The sequence below is a fragment of the Echiichthys vipera genome (genome assembly GCF_963691815.1).
Source record: "Echiichthys vipera genome assembly, chromosome: 20".
NCBI lineage: Eukaryota > Metazoa > Chordata > Actinopteri > Perciformes > Trachinidae > Echiichthys > Echiichthys vipera.
The window spans coordinates 7,578,801-7,596,972 of record NC_139845.1 but is presented as its reverse complement, the minus strand read 5'-3'; the positions used below and the strand labels follow the sequence as shown (position 1 = coordinate 7,596,972).

At 44.0% G+C, this 18,172-nt stretch overlaps 1 protein-coding gene across 3 annotated transcripts in view; it reads right to left on the bottom strand.

Annotated features, from left to right (window-relative positions):
• bltp3b (bridge-like lipid transfer protein family member 3B) overlaps positions 1-18,172 on the bottom strand; it is a 37,639-nt gene that overhangs the window by 1,031 nt on the left and 18,436 nt on the right. The window contains exons 5-24 of one of the 3 annotated variants that reach the window (XM_083935489.1): positions 17,291-17,480; positions 17,040-17,180; positions 16,057-16,224; positions 15,169-15,349; positions 14,875-14,958; positions 14,379-14,540; positions 13,853-13,968; positions 13,603-13,744; positions 12,788-12,981; positions 11,955-12,698; positions 10,838-11,511; positions 9,761-9,844; positions 8,881-9,029; positions 7,859-8,016; positions 7,463-7,613; positions 6,366-6,407; positions 2,741-3,000; positions 2,244-2,343; positions 1,924-2,081; positions 1-696 (exon numbers count right to left, since the gene is read on the bottom strand). The exon at positions 1-696 is cut by the window's left edge and continues 1,031 nt beyond it. In XM_083935489.1, coding sequence (XP_083791615.1) covers positions 568-696; positions 1,924-2,081; positions 2,244-2,343; positions 2,741-3,000; positions 6,366-6,407; positions 7,463-7,613; positions 7,859-8,016; positions 8,881-9,029; positions 9,761-9,844; positions 10,838-11,511; positions 11,955-12,698; positions 12,788-12,981; positions 13,603-13,744; positions 13,853-13,968; positions 14,379-14,540; positions 14,875-14,958; positions 15,169-15,349; positions 16,057-16,224; positions 17,040-17,180; positions 17,291-17,480 — 4,027 coding nt within the window. In that variant the 3' untranslated portion in view covers positions 1-567. The remainder of the gene's footprint in view (positions 697-1,923; positions 2,082-2,243; positions 2,344-2,740; positions 3,001-6,365; positions 6,408-7,462; positions 7,614-7,858; positions 8,017-8,880; positions 9,030-9,760; positions 9,845-10,837; positions 11,512-11,954; positions 12,699-12,787; positions 12,982-13,602; positions 13,745-13,852; positions 13,969-14,378; positions 14,541-14,874; positions 14,959-15,168; positions 15,350-16,056; positions 16,225-17,039; positions 17,181-17,290; positions 17,481-18,172) is intronic. The other 2 variants (XM_083935487.1, XM_083935488.1) reach the window with 2 other exon arrangements.

Genomic DNA, 18,172 nt, shown 5'->3' with positions numbered 1-18,172 from the left:
TTACAAGTCTAATTTCTGTGCAGTGCAAAATACGTTTTTTTTTTTTTTAGACATTCCTCTGAAGATACGACATTCAGTGTTCCTTCATACGTACAGGATTGAATGAAGCTCGTCTAAGGTTAGCTGTGATTCATTTCTGCTCGAACTTACACAACGGGAAATGGTGTGAGAAGGGTTTTCTGTAGGCACAACCATGGATATAGATCTTCATCCGCTTTCTTTCACACACACAAATACAAACAAACACACATATTTAGTCCTGTTAAATGTAATTTCTCCCTTTTCAACTCTTTCCAAGCCTCCACAGTCCAGAGTGGAGAACATAAAAGCGCGTAAAAAAGGGTATTTTTGAGTCTTCAATCAGACTCTGCATTGCTTTATGAGGGAATTATTTTGAAGTCTTGAGTCACGCAAGCGCGTAAAAGGGAGCCGCTTTAGTCTTTTTCTTTGCTTGTTGATGTTGCCTTTAATATTTTTTTGCTGCCCATGAGTGTCGGTCTTCGTATCTGCAGACCAGTGGGAGCTGAATGACTGGCTGGCTGGGTGTGAGGAGAGAGAGAGCCGGGTCTAGCTGGTGTTGACTTTGAGGTTCTTCATGCGGTGCAGCAGCGAGTCCTTCTCCATCTGAGCCTCGGCCAGCGCCATCTTGGCTCGGGACAGCTCCACTTTCAGACATTCGTTTTCCTCCACCAGCATCTGTAAAACAGACAATAAAGTGGGGCCACAGGGACATGTCAGTGTGTGTTCGCTTGTTATGGTGGCAGAAGAACCAAAATAAAACTATAAAAATCGTGTTTGATGAAGAAGGATTCCTGGAAAAGTTTCAGCCTCATCTCTTGTGGAGTCTGATCGCATAAAATATATAACATTTCCAGTTAGTGGGCCTTTTGTGAATCAAACAATGATTTAAAAGTAAATTGTCCCCCATCTAATTCATCCTTTTTCCGGAGGCTGGGGCTCAGAAGACAGAACCACCATTTGGGTGCTCGGCGGTTTGATCCCCAGCTCCTCCAGTCTGCATGTTGGAGAGTCCTTGGGGAAGATGCTGATTGCTTAAATTGCTCCCGAAGGCTTTGCCATCGGTGCATGAATGATTAGATTAGATCCCGAAGAGCAGATTGGCAACTTGCATGGCAGCCTCTGCCATCAGTGTGTGGATGAGTCAGCATGGATTTGAATGGTAGACTACAAAGGCACTATATAGCAGTTTATGTTAACACACCTTTTCTGATGTATGTGTCCTGTTGCCTCGTTTAATTCGGTTGAATCGAACCCTGGAGCGTTTAGCCCCTTGGTGCCATTCATTTGGGCCAGTGTGAACACAATAATCCAGGGGTGTCAGGTGCTTGATAATGAGCAGGGCATTAGACTCAGGTGTGTTAGAGCAGGGAGAAACCTAAACCTTAAACCTCCAGGAGCAGGATTGGACATCCCTGCAGTAATCGCAAAACTCTGAAACGGTTTGTTTGTGGCGAGAACGTAGTTGGGTCAGATTGAGGTCAGATCACGTTCTCCCTTCTACAGGAGTTAAACAGCTCCTGTAGCCAGATATGCATGTGCATTCTGGGATGCGGCAGAGCAAGCCAGTACTACTTTACCTGTACCGTGACAGAAAAACGCTTGAATGGCTCACGCTGAAAGGAAATGACAAACGACCTGTTTAGTTGTTTAGATCAGATGACTTAAACAGAATTATGTAACGTTCAACGTTCCAACTGAAATTGTAAACAGCATAAATTGATAAATATCACTCCCACTGTAAACAAAACGTAAGCCAAGCAAGGAACTGGAATAATCTGGCAACAACCAAAGTTTGGCACATCATCTTTTTATATTGGCCTTTATGTTTGTATGAGGGCGTATTTTTTGTGCCTGACTACTTCTACTCTCATATTCCCCCGCAGTGCTCTTTCATTGTCTCACCGTTTCTCTGCTAGATGGAGGAGAGCTGGTGGGCGGGGCTTGGGTCTGCGTAGCCTTTGGTATGCTGCAGACAGTGCCCAAAACCTCAGGAACCGGAGTCAGGGCGCTGTCAATCAATGCGCCGTCTTTATTGGGTTTGGTCTCGGCTGCTGTGTCCACTGTGCGGACGAAGAGAGACAACAGAAGAGAAGTTGGAGGTGTGGATGTACCGAGCGTGGACTTAAAAAGCATTTAATAGGACAAGTTATATAACTGCGGTGAATCAGCGCTGAAGTGGAGGTGGAAATATCCGGCAGATGAAAATGTGCGTGGTTTCTCACCTCCTATAGAGAAGGAGCCGTCGTCTCTCCTGCGGATGATGAGGCTGTCCACGTGCAGGGTGATGGGCGAGGGCTCCGGGTTATCACGAGGGCCGTCGTCCTGCAGCAGAGAAGTTGAGTGTGGTGAGTTTTAGATGTGTGTGAGCATGTGTGCATTTGTGGTGGAGGGTGCTGAAAGAGGAATGATCCACATCCAGGTTTCCACATCAGTTCCACAGCACATCTACTCACCCGTGAAGGAACCCAAGAGAGAAGGCGAAAAGGCCTTTCTACGCCATTAAACATTCAGTTCAAATACAAATTCCAATTAGGGCCACGGTTCAAAATATTTTATCTGGTTATAGAAGCTGCAGCACTGTACTGCAGTGAGTTATGGGGTCTATTACAGGAACACCACTGGAGAAAACAGGAAAAAGACCCTGCAGGTTTACAGTAATTCTGAAATAACATCAAGGTAAAACTTCTACACCGCTGTTCAAACCATCAGGGATTCTCACCTTTAAGTTGACGTGTGTGTCCATGACGCTGATCTCCATGGGCAGCACCTGCGGCGCGGAGTCGTCCTCCAGGAAGTTAGCCAGGTTACGCAGCGTGGACATCAAGAAGCTTGCTTGGTATCCGTGGAGACGCAGCTGCAGAAAGCCGTTGCGCTCGGCCAGCTGGGAGTGGGCCGCGGCGCAGGGCCCGCTCTCGAGGCGAGCACGCACCTCCGGACTGTGGAGGCCCCCGACGGACGCGGAGCTGGTGTCACCGCCGGCTGTGAGGGAGGAGGCGGAGCATTCAGTTAGCTTTCGCTTCATTATCACGTCTGATTCAGCTGGAAAACATTTTTACCTGACATTAAAATACACCCAATATGAAAAAAGGATTTCTCTATCCCTTTGTTTACTATTACTTTATCGGCTGTCCCTCTTTCCTGTGCAATCTTCATACATCCTGTTTGATTTAAACGTGTCGTATGACTGAAACAGTAAATTAAAGACCAAAAAAAAAAAAACCCGGTGTCCCTGTGTTAATTGTTCACTTATTTCTTGGTATTCGAGCTGGGCCGATAAATCAGCTCCACTGATATTACCTCACGTATGATGACCGATAAGTAAATAGAAATGGAATTGGAGGAGTATAGAAACCCAAATTAGTCTGAAGTCATTTAGAGACTCATAATGTAGTCTTGCTGTACAAGGTACACGGCTTGTGGTATAAGTCTTGCTCATAATTTACAAAAAAAAAAGGAACAAATCTAATGCCGTATTTTCACTCCATGGTCCAGCTCGGTTTGACTGACTCATTTTTTTTACACCAGTACTTTTCTCGTTTCCCACCGCAGATAGCATCCCCTTGTTGCAGGCTGGCTGATCGGCATAGCAACTGTGAATTGTGAAACAGTCGTGACTCCATCTTCAATGTGACACTCGGTGGGTCCTTTCCTCTGCAACAATGCCTGCACTTCATCAACTGAATGGCTGTATAAATAAAATGAATAAAATAATCTCAGCCGTTATTGACAGGAGTTTAACCATTTAAAAATCACGGGTTTGCGCCTTATGTCTTGTGTCGCTCTAGTGATTATTTTCTTTTACAAAATCAGTGGTCTAGGGTAATTTAACTCCACTTTCTAGTATTGTCACCAAAGAAGCACCAGGTACTATCCACAACTTTTGCAAATGGAATGCCGTCGAGCCGTAACACGCAGTGGGAAAACGGCATAATCGCTAATGCCGATTATATACTTTATATAATCACTATATAACCACCTGTTATACGCTTTTTTTTCTTTAAAGTCAATCGGCCGGTATATCTTTATCGGATTTTTTAAACTTCTAAGTATCAATATCAGTATTGGCATAAAAAAAATAAAAAAAATATGTTTGTGTACCAGTATGTTGATATCAAAATCCTTCTTTTCTAATTGATTTTCTTTTCCCAACATTTAAATATTTTTGATGACTCAAAAAAAGACCCTGGTGAGGTCTAATTTATTCAGTCCCCTTTGTTTTAAAAAAAATATATCTATTAAAACATCATCAGGACATACTGAGTGCACTTACAGCTGGATTTTCTGTCATTTTCTTCACTCTAAAAAAGCGGGTGCATGTTAAGGCCAGGTTTAAATGAGGATGAAGTAAGAACTGGGATGAAGAAGTATAATATCAGAAACAGGAGTGGGCGGGGAAAAAAGAGAAGCAGGAAGGAATTAAGAAAAGGGTGGGCAGAAGGGGGGGTGGGATTCTGTACAATCCCACGGACTCGTCGCTTCAGTGATGTTTAATTATTTCTGAGGACCAGGGATTAGAGGGTTCGCTGGAAACACCCACCAAAGTGTTGGAAGTCTGAGCTATTGAATAATTTCTTTCTTCCTTTTCACTCTGCAAAGCTAAAGTGAGAGATGCTGAAAACTGTGGAAGATTTGACGGTGTACTACTAGATTAACAATGACCTGAATTTGACTCTCAGTACCACAAAAAGTAATAAGATTCCTGCTTATTGAAAAAAGGAGGTAAAGGTGAAGAAAGTGAAGACAGAAGAGAGAAAGAAGACAAACACAAACTGAAGAAAGTCGAGGTGTTAAACCCAAGTGGGAGGGACATTTAAAAATATACTTTCACACAAACTTTACACACAAATTGAGCTGGCAAGCACAACTACGGGCAAAACACGCAGCAAGGCATGGAAATGGTTACTTAAAGGGAGAGTTTGGATTTTTTCCCCCTCATCCATAATTAGTGCATCACCTGCAGTTGCTCTCTTCAAAGCCACCAGACTCCTTTGGCAAAATTGGTCATAAGACCTCGCAGAACACAGGATTTTCTGTTCTAAAGCTGCTTCGAATGGTTCGAAACTTAGATTTCACTCTTTTTAGGCAATCTGCTTTGCATTGATTAGCTTCTGTGTTGCCTGCTTCTCCAAATTTGGGGAGTGTCGACCACCATCAACTGTAGGTCACAGTGACAATGCGCAAGTACATATCATATCATATATCATCGTCATACAACCACACTTCAAAAAATCTGAACTATCCCTTTAAAGAAAGAAATATTTTCATTATGACTTTGAGAAGTGCGTCACATCTCTTTAATATGCTCTCTAAAAAGGAAAGTCAGGAGAGGGTTAATACCATAGAGCAATTTCAGAAGCATACACACATACACAACGCTGTAAGCTTGTCTCAGATAAAATGACATATTTTCTCTCAATCCTGGGCAGGGTCGAGGCAAATGGAGAGAGAGAGCGAGAGCGAGAGCGAGAGCGAGAGCGAGAGAGAGAGAGAAGAGAAAAGATGGGAGTGGATGAGAAGAGAGAAAGAGAGGGAGCCAGCAGCCAGGGACTGAGTGACTGTGATAAGACAGGGGGAGGGATGAGGAAAGATGGCCTAGAGAGGGAAGAGAGAGATGAACGGGAAAAAGGTGAAAATGAGGGGGGTTAAATGACAGGATTAATAGGAAGATGGAGTAGGAGCTGGAGGGAAGAGTGAGGAGGAAAGGAGAAAGAGAAAGGAGGGATTGCTCTTGTGAGATAGAAGGAGAGGTAGCGAGGGGTAAAGCCTCTCATTGCCTGAATCACTGGACTGAAACTGCAAAGTCTGCTGCAGTGGAGAGATGAGGAAGGTGGGGAGAGAGGGTGATTTAGACAAAGCAGCGAGTGGGAAGATCAGGGGTTAACACCAGTCTGCACAAATGGTGGCAGTTAATTTGAATGGGAAGGCTGTGGGCCTAATGTGGCAAATAATGGGTCCACTCACTCCATTACTGTCAAATTTAACCTCTCCTAAGTGCCACACACACAGCCACACACACACGCACGCACGCACGGATCTCAATGTCAAATAAACACCACCCCTCCCCACCCGATTCTGAAAAATGAGCAGTCTAACACACACACACACACACTTCATGCAGTCACTTGCATTTCAACACTCTGTATCTATGTGCATCTGCGGTGCACGCTGTCAAAAGTCTTGAGTCTGGAGATGAGATTTGACAGATGACAAACTGGAAGAAAACACACACGCGCACACACAATCTATAAACACACACACACACACACACACACAAGTGGGAACAGAGCTGCTGAGGCAAGCATGCATGTTAAGTTACAGATGGTGAGTTAACACACAGCAGTTACCTTGGCTGCTTTGAGCAGGTATTGGTACTGAACACACCATACCTGTAGGGAGTTATGGCAGGGTAAATAAAAAGGAGGGGGTGTCTGTGTTAGTGTGTGAATGTGTGCTTGTGCGTGTGTGTGTGTGTGTGTGTGTGTGCTTCAAATAATGCTTCACTCGTTATTGGACATTAAGGTATTCGGATGCTGGCTGCAACAGTTCTTTTTATGATAGATTAATGTGCTGGTTATTTTCTTAATTTTCTAAAATAAAACAAAAAGTTATTAAAGTTATGTGGCACGCACACACACAGCTGCCCTACTTGTGTGCTTAAATCTTGACAAATGTTCCTTCACTTTCATCTTCAGCTTTAGTTTGGACCTCAGAGACGGGCTGCAGCCTACTTCCAACCAAGTCTATTCGGGCGGATTTGTTTTATGTAATCAACCAGTTCACAATTTAAAAATAGGAGCAGCAGCTTGTCCTTACTCTCTTATTTTGCCAATTTGCAGTTTTGAAAAATGGCACTTGATGATTTCTTGAATTTGACAATATTCATATGGCAGTGTGGCGTAAAGCAGGAATATCAAACAAATAATAAAAGTATTGTGTAACACGTTCATACACACTAACTGTCAAATCAACAAATGAAATGATGGATGGAGGTATTATTGCTGTGAGACACATTTCCATAAACTGTTTTGTCTCTTGTTGCACAGAGGATGCTACGACTTCACTCAGCGTCCGGTCTCTGGTTTTTGTATTTGGCTTTGTGGAAGTTGATACACTGGGTAACATTTTCCTTCCTTTTCTCATCCTCTAAGAGGAAAAACAAGTTTCTGTTTTGCCAAATTTGTCCTGCCTGAAAAAACTAATGCATCGGCCTTCTTTTGATCTTGTTGGTTCACTGTTATCACAGGACTGTTTTAGATTAGCGTGGCTATGATGTTAAAGACTGCACACACCCTTTGTAATGTCTCCTACATCTTCAAATGTGAGTCAAACTTTAAATCATACACAAAGCAACAACTGTAAGGAGTCATATTAGAGCTGAAATAAAAAAAAAAAGAAAGCATGCTCAACCGCAGAGAACAATAAAACACGTATGCACACTCACCCAGGCTGCGGTTGCTGATGTACTGTCTCAGGCTGACGTTGCCCAGCTGGCTGGGCGTGACCTGGCCCACCTCCAGAGCCACGGCCGTGCTCTCGCCCACCGCCTCCATGCTCACACACACCGACTGCACCTTCAACACCAGCACCGACACCTGGAGGAGAAGAACAAACAAAGCATCCTCGTATTCTGTGTGTATGCAAACTAAGATTTTCTTGGCATGGTTTCCATATTTTCTACATTTCAGTTAATCTTTTTTAATTAACGTGAATTTCTGACTCTAGAACGACAGTTCAATTTCTTAAATTAAGATTCCACACGGAAAAGTATAACAGTATATGAGATGTGATATGGATCCACAACATCATTGTAAGTGTGTCTACCAGAATATATTCTTACAATGTCTTTGGTGGGATCGTCGATGCTCTGGGAGGTTGCACTGACGGTGTCGGGCGACACGCCTCCCTCCTGCTCCTGACCAGTCACTGCCTCGGTGGCGCTCTCAGTGGCGCTCTGTTCGCTGATGGCATCCTTGAAGCCTGACATGGACACATCATCTGTATCACCCATATAGATACACAAACGTTACTCACACGGACAAGAAGACACACATTTGCATACATAAATGAATATATAAGAGCAATACTGCCACCTTCTGGTCAATACAGTTGCCTACCAAAATATGTGCAGTAATCCTATTCCTAGAATATATTGCATCAATCCCATACAAGCAGGTCAGAGGTCATTATAAGCTACAGATGCTGCAGCTGAAAAATATACTTAAAGGTCCCATATTGTAAAAAGTGAGATTTCCATGTGTTTTTTTTATTATAAAGCAGGTTGAGGTGCTGTATAAATACTTTAAAAGTATCAAAATGGGGGCGGCCGGTGGGACAGTGGATAGAGCAGTCAGCCTATGTAAAGAGGCCGAAAGTCTGTGAGGCAGAGGCCGCAGGTTCAACTCCGACCTACGGCCCTTTGTTGCATGTCTCCCCCTCTCTCTCTCACCCCATTTCCTGTCTGTCCTATCTAATAAAGGCTTGAAAAACTTCTTAAAAAAAATAAAAAGTGTCAATCTGACAAATTCACAGAGAAATGCCAAAGTAGAAAGTGATGCTACAGTGCCGTTACAGTCATTCCCCCAACTGCAGTGAAAGTGCAGAATAGTCAGAAATTGAGATGCTGAAGACCCGGAAACACTGACCAATCAGAGCAAAGTGGGCTTTTTCGGGAGGGGGTCTTAAAGAGACAGGCGCTCAGACAGAGGGTGAATACAGGTATATTCAGACAGACAGATTTTTAACATTAAAGCAGGTGAACATGTTTTTATATGAACCCTTTAATTTATCCTCCTTTTGTTTAAAAAAAAAAGGCCATTTTCTGTACATTTGTGTATAACAATGCATTAATGTTTGCTCCACCTCTCTCCAGCAGACTGTACGTGTCTCCGTCCTCCATTAGGTAGCTGTCTATGGAGATGTTGTCCAGCGACTGCAGGGACGGGCTCTTCTTCATGTTCTTATAGGACACTGAGAAACTTGACTGGGAGCGGTCCCGCATCAAACGACCACTACAACACACACACAAGACATGGAGTGCGTGAGAGACAGATCATTTTAATCATATCTTTCTGTATAGTTTAACATGTGCTTGGGCAACACTGTCCATGCATACCACTGATTTTGACTTGACTATGATAATGACATCAATAGGTACATGTAAAAATACCAGAAGAACCAGATCACATCTGATAGGTATTTGTTCTTATGCTGACACTGAGCAGGGGCTGCTGCGCTCTCAGAGAGCTGACAGGGCTTACTCGACAAATCATGAATTAAATATTGCTTCATTCTTTTGTGTGGTGTTGTTTAGGGTCATCTGAGATTATGTAAGAAGTGTGCTATCCTCCCAAGTGCATAAACGATCTTTTGAAAAAAAAAAAAAAGAATCACAGCGGATAAAATCCAAGTAGCTTCCGAAAGACTGAGAACACAAGGCTGGGAAAAAACGAGTTGTCACAAACACAGAGCTTTGTTCTACATCTCGGCCACCACCATGAGTCAAACAGGTACACACCAAACACAGGACTCATTTAACACATACACAGACAGAACAGACGAGGGGCAGCGAGTCATGCACACATGCAAATGCATTCCCACAGGGGGTTCTCACACACACACTCTCGCATACACACTCTCTCTCACACACACGTTTGCAATGATTTGTATTCAGCCAAAGGATCACAAGAACTGACACGTACACACACACTCATTACAGCTAGTCACAGATCCAGAGTCTTACATGTTGGACATGGAATAAAGGGAGGTGGACCTGCTGGAGTTTGAGGAGCTGAGGAGATCAGAAACCACAGACAAACTTCCTTTCCTTTGCAGAGAGAAAACACACACACATACACTTGGCATGGGTCAAAGCAAAGGTTAAGAGGCAGAAAGGAGAGTGAATGAGTTATGAAATGACAAAAACATGAAATGGTGGCAGACAGCAGGTGGGAAAACACAGATAGGAAGACGTGGCAGCCTGGGGCCCACCAACATTCATAATGTCAGTGTGACGTCTGAACATTCATACGGACACTCATGTGGGAAATCGACACACAGCTCTTGTGTTCAGGAATAGACAGATTAAATTAGAGAGAGAAAGACTCCTTCATTAGATTCATCATCCGCACTGCAGCACAGACAGGGAAAAGCTGAACCTGTCAACCAACAGAAAATTAAACCGCATCTAATTGTTTCATTCGTTTGATTAAGAAAAACTAGTATTTTCCAATTCCAGCGCCCTAAATAAGAAGATCTGCTAATTTTACATGACCGTAGGGAAAATATATTTTGGGTTTGGAAATGTTGATCAAACAAAACTAAATTTAAAGATGTCAAGCTCCTAGAACTAGTGATGGGCATTTTACTTCATATTCTTTTTACTTTTCTTAGACCAAACCATCCAAACACATCTTCAAATAGAACGGCTTGATTATGGCAAAAAGAATCACTATTATTGAGGTCACTATTATTTAACACAAGTACTTATTGACTTTGGCGACACCGTGCATTTACAAGTTTTTGACTGGGGATTTTCTTGAACTTTAACTCCATCTCCCCCTGCCCGTCTGGGAGGCTCTGGGAGGTGCTATGGGCCATATCCACCAACACATTTCCCCCCCTGCCGTAAGGACTTTGAACACTTTGCACTAATCACCAGTGCACCTGTAAATATTGTTTGTTTTTTGGAATGTATTATCTGTGAATGTCGTGTGCTGGCCCTGTTTATTATAATCAATTCAATACCGTCCGGTTGTATCTCAGTGGTAATGATACTGTGATATAAATAAACAGCCTTTGTAAGTGATAAACTCAATACCTGGATATCGACTGAGGCATCTTGGCGGCGGCAGCCTTGTCTTTGTCGCTCCAGTCTGACAGTGGGTCACTCATCTGGGTTTTAGAGTCTAGTCCAGCTCCATCTTCACCTCCAGCCAACCCATCCACTCCCGCATCGCCTCCTTCATCTGAACTACTCCGCCCAGAGTTCTTAACTGAAGTCCTCTCATCCAGTGAGGCTTTGTTATTTGAGGCAGGACGTGTAGCTGAAGTGGAGTTGGGGACAAGAGGAGCGGGACCATGCGTGGCTCCGCCCTCCGAGGCTTCGCCACATAACAGCTGGTCTACAGTACACGGACCTTTACCTGCTCCTCCTTCAGATCCAGTTTCCGCCCCTTCACTCCCCTTCTCCACTCCCTCTCCTGCTTCGCTCCCGGGCTCCAGAGTTCCCCGGCTCTCTGAGGGGGAGAGCTCGGACCCCAGGGGAGATCTTGAACCCTCAGGATGGGGGACGGGCTTTAAGAGCAGGGACACCTCTGCGCTTTTCAGCAGGAGGCCCAGGCAGACAGTAAAGGGCTGGTCTGCAGGATGCTGAGAGGGATCCTTGCGGTCTTTCTTGGAGCACATCTCCTCTAGATCCTGCTGTAGTGTCTGCTGCAGGGCTTTGATGCTGCGCTGAAGATGCATCAGAAACACATACTGCCGGTGGCTCACCTGGAAACACACAGAACAAAGTGGTTATTAAACATATTGTCACATCATAAAGAACAATTTCTGAATATGGGCAGCGTGCAATTATCTGTGGATTGAGCATTTTGATACTTTCATAGTTTGTATAGTATATCAACTCAACCTGGAAATCTCAGTTTTTACAATATGGGAGCTTTAAATTTGTAATCAAGTATCACAATTTTTCTCATTTTAGCACTAAAAGGCAGCAGTAACATTGTCATTCTTCACAAAATCTGGTATTGTGATGCAACACTTCCAAATCTTTTATGAAAAATCTGATGAGCAATAACTAAAACATCCCACACTTCACAATCCATCATCATGTTGTTGCCTTAAACATTCACCATTTAGAGAGTTAAGTACCGAGTCACAGTTTCTCTACACATATGAAGCAACTCTATAAGAGCTGAAAAAACAAAACATACCTGAGCACTTAAATGCTTCTGCACGTGCACCAGTATATGGACACCTGCATCTTGCCTGGATGATGACAAAGAAGAGGAGGACGGGGGCCCACTGTCCAATGAGCAAGGTTTATGGAGACCGTTACTGGGAGACAGTGTTGCATCGTGTGCTGATTCCGGAGAACCCTCAGTACTGTAATAGTCCTTTAATAATCGTTTCCTCTGCAGACGTGTGACAGTCTCTCCAGAAATGCTCCTGGACAAACCTGATCCAGCACCATCTCTGAGCCTCTCCTGGTGCTGGACAATCTTTGCAGGCTGACTTGCCCACACGGTGAGAGGAAAGGAGTCCACAAAGGGCTGTGGGCGCCCCTTTCCTCCGCGGGTGCCTTCATAGTCCACCCAGAACTGGGAAAAGTGCAAGGCCCAAAAATCAGTGGCGGCTGGCATCTTGAGGGCGTCTGTGCCCAACGTCGGCACCACCAAGCCTCGGTAGATCTCATGGAGCTTGGTGTCTTGTTCGTGAGCGTGGCGATAGAAGACAGGATGGAGGAGGGGTAGGGAGGAGGAGGAGCGAGGGAATGAGGAGAAAGAGGAAGAGAAGAAGGGCTCCTCTTCGAAAGCCTGCAGCAGGGCCTCAAGGTGGGAGCGGGTGCAGTTAGCCGGGTGCCGGGTGTTTGTGGCCACCATTTCTGAAGTCTGCACAGAGATGGAGCGAGGCAGATCGGCGGGACAGGAGATGTTCCGATCAGTGGGAATTACCAGCTGACGGGGAGTAGAGAAGACAAAAAAACATAAGTACCTAGGAAAACATTCAAGGGTCTTGTGTCCACCCTTTCTGTATTCCACCTTACCTTGAGCATGAGGCCGTCAACCTTGATGTCAACATGCTCTTCGGGTTTCTGGGTGTCGCTTAGCTTGTAGATCTCCATGAACTGCTCCAGGCTCTGCCTGAGGTCGAGGGCGAAAAGGTTGATCCAGACCAGGCTGCGAGGATCCAGAACCAGCTGCAGGGCGTTCAGCTGCGCATACAGGTTAGGACACGGGACTAGAGGAGCAGGAGGTGGGGAAGGAGGAAGAGATATGATGTGACACATTATTTAGTCATAAGCCCCTTTACCACTGGACAAGAAACTGGTTTTGTCTTTCATGGGGAAGGTTACAAACTCTAATTTTAGCCAAATTATGTTTTGCAAATGAAAAATTGGTCTATTGCCTAGTTTTAGCGCATTAAAAAAATCTACATATACAGAAATTACACACTAATGTTGGTGTAAAAAGGCTAAGATAGATGGGGACATTACAGAAATCACAAAAGGAGGAAACACAAGAAAGAACCATTTTCGCTTTCTTGCCAAAAAAGAAAAACCTCCTTTTGTTCGTATTAAGTTTCCTAATGGAGTGAATTTATTAGAAACCCATAACGTGAATTAATTGGGTGTTTTCTCATTCAGAACACTGGGCTTAATTCAGAAAATCACTGTCTACCACACAGCAGTCAATGACTTCCCTGCAGCTGAATAAATGGGCTGAATAGATCCAAAAGGGAGGAGAGAGAGAGGATGAAAGTCGCAGCCAGAACAGTGGGCTGGGTGTATAAAAACAGCTACTGGCCTACTAATCAAGATTAATGTTTCTAAAATGAGATGCAGAATCACAGAAGTCTTACTGGGATAGTCTTTTCCATCTGGGAAGTAGTACTCTGTGAACTCGACATGAATAGCTGGCATCTCTGGGGGAAGGTACAAAGACTTCTTATTGCAGGAGATCATGGTCTTGGGGCTGGAGCGACGCTGGTCCGCTGTCGACACCTGCAAGACACAGAAACCACCATCAGCTCAAGTATAGCAATGAAGATGTATGTACTCTCAGTAATTCCATACATTACAGTGTGTGAGCCAGAGTGTGACTGTAGTGACCTGGTAAATGCTGAAGTCAGCAATCCTCAGAACAACAGAGCTGGACATGAGCTGAGTCTTGGGGCTCTGAGGGAGAGGAGGACTGAAGGAAGCGCTGGAAGAGGTGTTAATCTTACCTGGAGAGAAGGAAAAGAGAAACGGAAAGATTGAGAAAGATGAGCAAAAATGAACGACAAAGAAGGAGGCAAACAGAGCAACCACTCAGTTGTCCAATAAGAAAACCTTGTGCCTTGAAAATAGTGTGTATCACCGCACCCAGCTGTGCGCACAAACACACACACACACACTGGGGTACCTGGCTCTAGGCACCAGCAGCACTGGGCCGGAGGCTGTGTGTGTGGGCTCCACTCTAGGAGCTCGCCATCTGCCTCCCTAAGCCCTACTCCTTCTCCTGCTCTCTCCTGACTTCCTAGAGGCCCATACACATCGTCCATAAGGGACACTGGAGGACAGAAAACCCATAGGGATGATGTGCCGTGTGTGTGTGTGAGCGTACAATTGTACACCCTGAGGCGTGTGTCTTTACCGTGTTGTGGGGAAGTGTGCACAGGGGCCGGGCCTTGCTGGTCTCGAACCGTGCTCTTTAGCATTTCCACACTGGATTTGAACTCATCAAGCAGACTCCGCGCCCAGCCCTCTCTGGTCTTGGTGGCCTCGCTGTAGTGCATCCAGTGGATACAACTGTCACCTGGAGAGGTCGGAGAGGAAAATTGGTACAAGTGTACGTCGTTCATTTGCTTGAGTTTCATTCGTTAAGTTTTGTTATAATTACTATATATACAGTATATACTATATAAACAGTAGAAGGTATGGAAGATGGAAGGAAACAAATAAAATTGTCGATATCATAAAAAAGAAAAAGAAAAAACTGAGCAAAAAAATAAAGGGGGATAGAAGTCAAGAACAGACAACACCAGAGGTGAAAATATGTCCATTTCCATGAAGTCTGGTAGGAGAAGCTAACCTAGCTGCAGGAAGCATTTCATAGTAGTAAATATATTGAAGTGTTAGAGAATTCATACCTGCTCTGTGGAAAGGGTAGTAGTCCAGAGTGATGGAGCTGAAGGAAAGCTGCATGGCTCCACCTGTTATCCTCTTATTTATCACTGCACAGAGGGAAGACAGAAAAATAGTTAAGTCAAAGCTTTTTAGTGAAATGTTTAAATAACAGTTTGGTGAACTGATCTCTGTGGTTTAACTAAAGATAAAATGACAACCGAATGCATGTTTACGTATCACACTGCAAAAAAAACCCATGTATTTTCTTTGTACCGGACAGCATGTCGGATGTCATGTCATGGCTGTGTATGTGCTACCTTTATCCTTAGCGTGGATGTCGTCACAGATGTGCAGGTCAAGGTGTGTGATCTGGAGGTGGTGGGACGTCTCACATACGTCGTAGTCTCTGAACAGCTTGGCCATGGTTGCACTCGGGTCGGCTGCTGTGGACGCCTGCTGGGTGCGTACCTGCTGGGCTGTGGGGGGCACTGAGGACACCTGGTGAAAGGGCGGATACTATGGTTAGTGCTGTAAGATCAGAATCAGCTTAATTCGCAATGTATGTGAAAACATACAAGGAATTTGACTCCAGATATTTTCTCTCCTCTGTGTACACAATACACAAACATACAAAAAACACAGAAAAATAGAAAATAAAAGAAGACAAGATGAAAGATATATATACATATGTTTAGTGCAAATGGGCATGCCTACCAGAGGCGTTAAAGAGATTCAGATGCTTATGTGTTGTTGTTTTTCAGGCTGTAGCTGTACTGTGTCTTATGATATCGTTGCTGGTGATGGGTTAGTGATACATCTTTTGGATTTTGTTACAATTTACTGGCTAAACAGTCTGTGAAGAAGGCTGTCAGCTTCAATCAGGAGGTGAATCATGCAATGCTCAATTATTCCAGCAGAGGGCGTATACGACCATACTACTGAAAGACAGTGTCAGCAACAGGGAGGGACAAAGATGGGTTGGCAGATAGACGCCATATGGCATCAGTGAGGGGCAGGCAATATTTCCATGCACATAAGGACAAACTATCAGACCATGACATGACTTATCCACAGAGGGTGAAATTAATCATGGGAGGGGGGAAATGTTAAAAACGTGAAGGGAAACAGAGGACAAAATTCACATTGTGTTGATTTTTCTTTCTATTAGTGGATGATATGTCTGAGTGAGTCAGGTGTGTGTGTACCTGGTCTTCTGTGGCCATGCTCTTCCTCTGCTGCGCAGACTTCTCCATGGCCTCGCTGAGAGACTTGGCGTATTGTACCATGGCTTTGAGCTGGGAGTCGGTCAGCACCCAGAGCAGGTCGTCCAGGACCAGAATGAGCTTGGAGGCCACCACATTACAGTCCTTAATCTGAATCGGAGAGAGCCGTTGGTATACACATGATGATACGCATGCAATATGCAGGTGGAAGTAGCCTGAGAGCTTCCATTAATGTAACACAACACTCAAGGGGAAATTCTCTTATTGTGTGGGCTGTTTGTTTATAACCGGTCGGGATAAACCTAATTTATTAGAACTGCTTCTTCCTGATTTTGAATAGCTACAGCCTTACACTCAAAACACAAATTACATGCTCTTAATCAGGTAAATTACAGACTTTATATCCAGATTTTCAATATGAATTATAACTGACAGTATTATTTGAGGGAGGGAGAGTTTGTGCCTTGTGATAAATGCTGTATTCAGCAGTTCTACAAAAGCCAGAAGAAATTAATTACTTTCATAGACCTCACACAAAAACTCTTTGTGCGCTTTATGCTGGTGTTTTTTTGTTTAAATGCACACCAGTGGCCTGATGAATCACTGCTGTTGGCCCTGCAGCCTGTGAGGCCGCACAGAGGGAATATTGTTCACAATGTTGCTTTGAGCAGTCTGGGTTTCAAGCTTGGTTAATCAAATTTCATAAAGTGAATGAATGTGTGTGTGTGTGTGTGTGTTTTGTTGTTGTTTGTTGGTGTGTGTTGGTGTGTGTTGGTGTGTGTGTGTGTGTGTGTGTGTGTGTGTGTGTGTGTGTGTGTGTGTGTGTGTGTGTGTGTGTGTGTGTGTGTGTGTGTGTGTGTGTGTGTGTGTGTGTGTGTGTGTGTGTGTGTGTGTGTGTGTGTGTGTGTGTGTGTGTGTGTGTGTGTGTGTGTGTGTGTGTGTGTGTGTGTGTGTGTATGTCTGACCCGTCTCTTCAGTGTGACTCGGATCTTGGACTGGTTGGTGATGAGGCGAATGGGGGCGCTCAGCATCTCATGCTCGGCGCTCTGGATAGCGTCAGCCTCGATTCGGATCATCTGCCAACTGATCTCCTTGAACGTCAGGATCTGGACCAAACAGACGAGGGAGTATGAATAAAAAAGAAAAAAAAGGAAGTACTAGTGACACGACATACTGGCAGTCTTTTGAATAAAAAAAGAATAAATAAAACACAAACCTCTCCCCTCTGAGGGTCCTGGATGCGGGTGAATCGCAGGTCACTGATGCTCCAGCTGGTGTTGACGCTGTAGACTTGCAGCTGGGAGAGTTCAAAGGAGGCGTTAAAGGCCTTGGCACTGATCCTGATGACGATAGAGTTGATGGACAGTGATATACCCTCTACCACCTTCTCAGCAAATCCATATTCACTGCGTGGGAGACAGACAGGGGGACAAGGGCGGAGAGAAAGTTAGGAAAATCATTACAAGTTCAAATACTAAAAATAGGACACTGTGATTAGTCAGTGATTTTCAAACGTCTGTACCCTTTTGGAGACAGAAAAAGAAAGCATGCAAGTATTAAATATGATATACACCATCATCATGTGTGACTATAAAGTGTATGGAGTGCTTGTCTCGACTTGTAAAAGTAGTCACAAAAAAAGACAGGACATCATTTTTAATAAAAAACAAAGTAAGAATTGCATTTAAATGGGTAATGCAAATTAAAATACAAATGAAACTCTGACACAAGAGACAAGATTAGCTCTGGTTATCATTATAGTTTGGCTGTTTGCTTCACCATTGTGGACTCAACATGTCATTTTGCTGTCTGAATAAAATCTTACAGTTCATCAGTAAGTGCTGTACAGTGAATCAAGCAATACTCTTCCCCTTAATTGTAATAAATGACAATAAAATGGAAGAAACTTCATGGGGATCTGCCCCCATTTTCAAAATTCATACACGTTATTCCTGTGGTCTACGATAGATATAGAGATATTAGTAAACATGAGCAACTATCTCCCAAATCCAAAAGCTAAAGCACTAAAACTCTCATTTGTAATGTCATCAAGTATCAAGTGTGGAGTCTGCTCCATAGGCAATTGAGGAAGATGTTA